At 31.4% G+C, this 7,937-nt stretch overlaps 1 protein-coding gene across 1 annotated transcript; it reads right to left on the reverse strand.

Moving 5' to 3' along the window:
* Positions 1 to 832: 832 nt before the first annotated feature.
* Positions 833 to 4,577, reverse strand: LOC124925686. The gene is made up of 3 exons (XM_047465758.1): positions 4,048 to 4,577; positions 2,738 to 3,638; positions 833 to 2,660 (listed from the first exon to the last, which is right to left on the reverse strand). The coding sequence occupies exons 2-3, from the start codon at positions 3,633 to 3,635 to the stop codon at positions 1,129 to 1,131; spliced, it is 2,430 nt and encodes an 809-aa protein (XP_047321714.1). The 5' UTR covers positions 3,636 to 3,638; positions 4,048 to 4,577; the 3' UTR covers positions 833 to 1,128.
* Positions 4,578 to 7,937: the final 3,360 nt, after the last annotated feature.

The following is a 7,937-nucleotide window of genomic DNA, read 5'->3' on the forward strand; positions in this document are numbered from 1 at the left end:
AAAAAATCTATTTTATAATTTTTGAAATGAAAAAGTAGATTGTTTTGGGATTATATACATTAAAATATTTAATATATAAAAGGTTTTATAAAAAGTAAAGTAGAGATAATATGATATTTTTATTGAAGTGATAATGAATTATTTTTAAAATATTCAAATAACCCATATATTCTAGTCTTATAAGACATACCCTACTATCCATTCTCAACTTTTGTTGAAAGAGCTTTTTTAAAAAGAATATTGTCAGATTATAATATAGACATAATCTGACCAAACAAGATGAAAAAGATTGTTTTTTAGATTGATATATATGTATTCAACTAGAACACAATCGACTCAAGTTTTGGTGTTAGATTTTGGTTCAAAATTGGCTTAGGGTTTCTTCATGAACACACCCAAGAGCGGATCTACTCTATGAACTATCGGGATTGTAGTCTGGGTGACCCGTGACCTAAAATGTTATATATATAATTAAGTAACATAAATAGATTTTGATATTATTATCATTGTAACCCAGATAAATATTGTAAGATTATGAGTCGAATTCAAATTCATATATTAGGTGGACAACTAATGCTAGCTACCATATGTTTTACGAATCTAAATATTTTTAGAAAGTTACATATGAAGTTTACTCACATGTTGTTCTTCTTAGACATCATTCTTGGCAACAATTTCCTAGTAGCATAACAATATCAATCTTTTGTTGTTGCATAGATATGAACATAAGGTGAAGCAAGTCAGTTCCCAAGAATGGCCTGAAGTCAGATACATATGATGTTCCCCACTATTGTGTTTTTAAAATTTTGAATTAATTTAACAATAGATCAAATGAACAACATTAATAATCCCATTGAGACATTATTTATGTTATAATACAAAGTTTCTAATCTAACAGTTGGGTAAAAGAGGAAGACATGTACAAAATCCCAATTCTCCATAAACTAAATAATAGTAATTTTGAATTAGTATAAAAAAAGTAATAATTCCACTCCCACAATCTTTCTCAATTAAGAAAAGAAAAATGAAAAAAAAGTTCCAAGTTTCAGTAACTTCTTCCACTCTATAAGTTTCCCACAAACAAACCACATATGATCATATGATTGACGATGATATTACTAATGATGATTATGCGAGAAGTACCGTCGTCTGAGGAGGATTATTCCCCTGCGGACAAGATCTCTGTCGGCGGGGTCGCCTGGGAGTCTTCCCCCAAACATCGTCTGCACAGCTCATCTGTTGAATCAGTTGGGTGCAATCTGTACTACTTGGACCCGTGGTGGTGGTGGTGGTGGTTGTTACCTGGACCGCCGCCACAGACGTAGAATTAGGCCGTCTCCCTCTTCCCCTCCCCGACCCGTTTCTCGACCCGTTCCTCCTCGTCACTCCCGACTGCCATTGATGCCCGGTTGCTCTCATTAAACCCCCAAACGTTTGAATATCCTCAGTTACCTCATGCCTAGACAAAGAAGCCAAGCCCGGAAGAATATCCCTCTGAAAATCCCGCCTCTGACGTCCTCTCCTTCCTGGTCCCCGCCTTGTCCGGTTAGCCATTGAAGAGACTGTTCCTGTTCCTGCTTCATCCATCTCGTCTTCTTCCCTGTTCAGTATTTGTACAAGAGGCTTGGGCATGTATTCTTCTTCCTTCATTTCTGGTAAATTCAGTGTCATCATCTCAAATTCATCCAACGAGGATGATGACGACCTACGGCTGACCTTGGCCGGAGGATGAGGAGAAGATATTAGTATATCCGCAAACCATGAGAGGGGATCCTCCATTGAATCTTCTCCTAAGGGCAGCCAGCTTGTTTTCTCATTATCCTGGCTAATAGGAGCTGTTGTCGAAATTGCAACTATTGCCTCAGCAGCAGCTCTCGTATTATCTTCTTCTTCTTCTTCAATAATGTCGTCGTCGAAGTCTGGTTCTTCGGCTGGCGGGGCTTCCAGATCAATCTGGACACAGCCCCTCCATAATGAATTTCTGCTAGTAATCAAAGGTGGCGATGGAAGTTCATCGTCGGATACGCATGAATTTAAATCAATCAGGAATATTGAATTGTTGGCACCTACTTCCTTGGGAGGAGTTGTTTTGTCCGAGTCAGAATCATAGGCGACGTTTATATCGATCATCCTTGCCTTTGAACCATTATTATTACCTTGAGAAGGTAGGGGCTCATCTTTAGATTTTGAGGAGGGAATGGGGAAACCTGGGATGTTTCCAACATGCTGTTCTTCATCAGCTACTTTTGTTTTAAGCCAAGGTAACTCAGCTGCAGCAACTCCCACATGTTGTTCTTCATCAGGTTGTTTCTTTCCATCATCTTCATGGTTGAAAAAACCGTCATATGAAATTTTATTCAGATCTGGCAGATCAAAGTGATTTGAACGACAATTTATCGTTCGTCCAACTGAAGGGAAACCTGGTGGTGTGGTTTCCTTGGGAACCGAAGGAGAGCCATGGTAATAACCATTACGATTCACTGAAGAAGATGTAGCCTGAGATGGTTCAAAATTCCTGATTGGATTACCACTTAACCATGGTACTCTGCGGTCTATAAACAGGTCTTGTTTTCTTTCTCGGCTGGTTTCAAACCCATTGATTGATACAGGCTTAACCGAGCTGCTTTCAGGAATTAGATTCATATTTGTTTTATTGTTCCCTGTGATAGATAGAAGAAAACAAAAATAATAAATGATACAATTCCTGAATCAAGAAATTTAGACAAAAAGAACAAACCTGTAACTGCTTCATTGATATGGGGCAACCAATCATTCCCTTTTCCTTTGTTCTCAAAGAAGCTATTACTGTTACCATATCTGTTTTCATTCTGAAAACCAACGAAAAACGGGGACTTTGATTTAGCTGTTAGATCCACAACAGCTTTACCCGATCTATCATTCAAGTTAAGCGCACCAGTGACTATTCCTTCGTCAACTTGAACAGCAGGCTCATTCAAATCAGCAATACCTCTAAAACAACCTTGTTTCAAACCATCTCTTTCACGAATTGGGGAGTTTTCTCCTTCAGAGTCGATATACTGTTGATCAGGTGGGAGCTGCAAATCAAACAATCTCTTCATCACTTTGGAAGGTCTAGAATCAAGTATCTCACAATCCTCCGAATTATCCCCACCACACGGAAACAGTCCTGTTTGTTTGCTAGTAATGACCTCAGCACCTGAAACAGACTGTCCTCTTCCAGAGAAGCTGGATTTACGCCATTTGTTTGCATCTAACAACCTGGGAGCAACTGGACTCGAAGATGAAGACATCTCTATTGGTATGACATGCTTCTGCAACTCCCTTCTTCTGAAATCCTCCATCATATCTCTTTGTATTCTATAAACTCGATGAAGTTCAATAACCTGATGCTTGAATATAGCTTCGTGCTGAAGCATTGTCTGTTTAACAGAATCCTTATCATAACCAGGAGGAAAGAAACCATTATTCAAAATTGTTCCATTCGCGTTGATTGAGTTATTGTTGCTGGTGTTATCAGAGTAAAACTGCGGCCAACTGTTACTACTGGAGTCCTCGTTGTTAAGATCTCTCATGGAGTAATATCCAGGGAAATAACTATTACTGTTACAATTATTATTATTATTATTGTTCTTAACCTCTACTTTCGTTCCCATTCCCTGTAAAAACATTCAGATGAAGTTAAAGATTTGTTGAATCCACTGTCTAACCCTAATAGAAGAAATCAATGATAATGATCAGTTCAGAAGAACGAAACCCTATTTGTATCAGAAGACAGATCCCTAGTCTAAATTACGAAACAATCTAAATCAAATCCATCGAGGATAACAACGTTAGGGAAAACAAAGTTCAAATAAGGACGGAACTAATCTTTAGTTGCATGGAATTAATTATTTCAATCCAACAGGCAATCGCAAAACAAATTGATTGATTATCTCCATTAATTAGGGCCAATTAGCTAAATCAGCCGAATACAGAAAGAAAGAACCTTCGAAAACGAATAATTATAATAATAAAGAAAAGGGTATAAATCTGAATTAGCAGGTTAAAAGTGTGTACGGAATTTACCTCATAACAACAACAGCATCATCATCATCATCATCAACATCCTGCAATCGGCCATGGATTCGATTATTGAGTCTCTGGGGGAATTCCCGTGGATGAAGAAGAAGAAAGAAGAAAGAAGTTAATTAGAAATAAAGAAACATAGTTGGTGTTTTTTCTAACTCCATTTCAGGAGTTTAGATCGTCATCAACTGGAGAAAAGATAGAGATTTCGATCTGCTGGGCCAGTCTCTCTGGAAGAGAGAAAGAGAGACAGAGAGAGAGAGAGATAGAGATCCCAGATAAGAAAAATTCACACAAACAAACGACCTTCTAAGAACAGTGACATATAATTTGTCAACATCCGGTCTCTTTTTATTCTCTGCTTTTTCCTCACTCCTCCTTCTCTTCCTCCCCTTTCTTCTTCTTCTTCCTTAGGCTATCTCTCTCTCTCTCCGTCGTCCATGGACTTAGTTTTCCATTAAATAATCTGTTCTGGGTTTTTGAGGAAAATGAAAAAGAATGGCCATTTCTAGATTCTCTACACCCCCTTTCCTCACACTTTTGGTACAGATAGATAGATAGATATATATTAATTGTGGGTTTTTTATTACAATAATCAAACTTTCCAATATTAACCACACTTTATATTATTTACCCTAATATTTCATTTCATCTCATTTCACATCTATATTATTTTCTATAATCCTCCACAACTTCAATCTCTGGCCCAATCCAATATATCTCCATTTTAACCCTTCTATTTCATACATTTACACAATCTTACTTGCCAGATATACAATTCCTTTTTTTATTATTATTCTTTATAAGGGCCTTGTTTGATCTTTCTTATTTCAGAATTAAGATTAACCAAATTCATTAGAAACGTTTTAAATTTAAATAAATTTAAATGGGTCATGGCGGTGAGGTGTTATGTTAGTTCTATTTTATCAAATTCATTCATTAATAATATCAAACAGGGCCTAAAATTATTATTGGTATGAAAATATTTTGCGATTTTGTTCAAACATTACTACTACATACCATATATATTCTTTTAAGAAATTAATTAATTTGCGATTTTAGTACAACTTTCTATATATAAAACCAATGAGTAAAAGATGTGGTTAAGGTTTTTCTGTATATATATATTATATTTCTTTTTTGCCTAGAAAGGTTGTTTGTATTTAAATAATGATGTTGACTCTTATTTGATATAAATTCAACGTTCAAATCATGTATTAAAAATTTGTTCATATTTAATAATATTGAAATAAGAAGAAAGTTTATTCAAATATGTGAAGTATTAAAAATGACTTATGAGGGGAAGTTTTTGTATGATTTAACTGAAAAGTCAGACACCAGCTAACAATATTATAAAGAAAATACTTGATAGGGTATTCACATATACCATAAGACTTGTGTGAAATTTAACTCGTCCAATTGGTGTATTTTTGTCGTTTTTTATTTACTCGAACACATCTCAAAATATAAGTAATGAAATGTTTTTAAAGAACACATTATTGGATCTCTATTGCTGAAATCACATTAGCATGTGAATATTATATGTATGTTTCTACATTTTGAAATCAAAATTGTGATAATAAATTAAATAATCTCTAAGAACCAGCAAGAGTTCCAATTATGACAATTTAGGAATAAATAAATAACCAAATTTGTAGAGGTCAAACAATAGATAAATCATGTATATCTTAAATATGATAATTCAAGATCATGAGGATTATAAGGGCTAATTTAGATCAATGAACAAACTAAGAGATAGGAACAACATCACATATATGATGTAAATTGATCATTAATGTTGATTTAAAACCATAGATGGTACCAAATCCCAATGCTACATTTGAATTAATTATTAATTGATGAAATCTTAAAAGATAAAATCTGAGTCCTAAAAGGAAAAAGTTATATTTAATTGAAGCATATATAATAAATCCATAACATATTTGTAATCTAATTGTAGATATTGGAAGATTTTCGTAATCTATGAAGATATAAAAGTAGTTCATTAGATTTCACACAAATTGCAGAAGGGCCAACTTCTAATGAGTTAAAGTAACGTATCTGGTGATGAATTAAATTGAGCGATGAAATGTAGCACGGATCAAGAGAAACAAAATACCCAATAATATTCCAATTCCTATGAGTTTAGCCAATGGAAGAAATGTAAGCAAGAAGAAAAGTTTTACTAGTACAATGATCATGATATGGGATTCCAAATGTACAAAATGAAGTTAGTATAGAACATGGAAATCAATCTAAGGATATAACACAACATTACCGGTATTCTTTAGCAATGAATATAACATAACGAAACTAAAAAGATCTCATCGAAGATAAAAGAAATAGATATGCTCGTTAATAAATATACTTGATTACAAATGTTTATGGTGAAGAAATACCTAGCAGCAGGTTTAAAAATGCATGGATTCGAGCGGCTAGAGACTAAGAAGAATCCTAAATAACAACACCATAAGTGAATGATAAAGAAATGTGATAAATTATAATGTTTTGTTTCAATCGAGAGTTTTAATTATCATCATATCTATCTCTAACAATATATTTGGTGAGATTTTGTACATAAAGAAACATGATTAATTAACATGCATTCTATTTACTTTTTCAATTCTAATAATATGAAATAAATTCAGTAATACTAAAAGTTAAAAAAGTTAGTTAAATAACTTTTAATGAACTTTTTATTTAATATTTAAATATTAACAATATAAAAACTATTAATTTGTTATATATTCTTATTATAAATTAAAATAAATATTTATACACGATTTAAAATAATTGTTTTTAATTTTTATTTTATATTCTGTTAAGTTTTTTTCAAATAATAATTTTTTATTTAACTATTATTAATAATTATATATTATTTATTATTTGATCATTGATGTTTATAAGAAGATGAGTCTGAGTAAATCATCCCCTATATATATATATATATATATATATATATATATATATATATATATATATATTAATTTGTTTTAAATCATTTATTATTTTAATTTATAATATTATTGTATAACAAAATAAGCGTTTATATTATTAAATTTAAAAAAATGAAATAAAGTTTTTAAATATATTTAAAAAAAATTAAGACTGAAAAACAAAATTACAAAAATATATTTGACTTATTTAATAGAGTAATGATAGACGTAGATAATTTTAATATAGAATGATGTGTCATTTTAATGAAATGAAAATTTAAAAATTATTTATCCTATTATATTTTCATTCACTCCTTAAACAATATATCATTCCATATAAAAAAATTCCATGTTGATCGTTACTCTATTTAATAATAGAAATAATAAAATCAGTTAAAGGGAAATATCAATTACCTTTTATATATATATATATATTATTAAATTTTGTTCAGCTTCAAAAAAAAATTTAACTTTGAAAATTTATTTTATTTTATTTTTTACCACAATAAATGGGTGTAATATTTGATATTTCAACACAATCAAGATTTTAAAAAATTAATAATAACAAATAATAAAATGTGATAGACCTTCCTTTCTATTTTTAAAATTAGACGTCAACTTAACCCCATATGCCCACTTAATTCTACCAAATCTATTAAATATTATCTTACTTAAACCAAGAATCAAGATATACAGTTAGAGCTTGTTTGATGTGCAAGGTTTATTTGTAATTATTTTTAAATAATATCCTATCTAATTTATGATCGATCAAATTTACACATTATTAAAAATTCAAATGTAATTTACTTTTACATTTTATAAAATAAAATAAAAAATTGATCATTTTATCCAAATAACATTTACTATACCAAACATTAATTATTATTTTAAAACAAAGAATTAATAATTTAAATAATCTCAGGTCAAACAAGCCCTTAGTTCAAGCATATTCAA

The sequence above is a fragment of the Impatiens glandulifera genome, chromosome 2 (assembly GCF_907164915.1).
Source record: "Impatiens glandulifera chromosome 2, dImpGla2.1, whole genome shotgun sequence".
NCBI lineage: Eukaryota > Viridiplantae > Streptophyta > Magnoliopsida > Ericales > Balsaminaceae > Impatiens > Impatiens glandulifera.

Bases quoted from the DNA above. Each gene is read 5' to 3' on its own strand.
- LOC124925686 (XM_047465758.1), bottom strand. From the start codon at position 3,635: ATGGGAACGAAAGTAGAGGTTAAGAACAATAATAATAATAATAATTGT. The intron at 2,661-2,737 runs GTTTGTTCTTTT...TATCTATCACAG, and splicing joins TATCAATGAAGCAGTTACAG to GGAACAATAAAACAAATATG.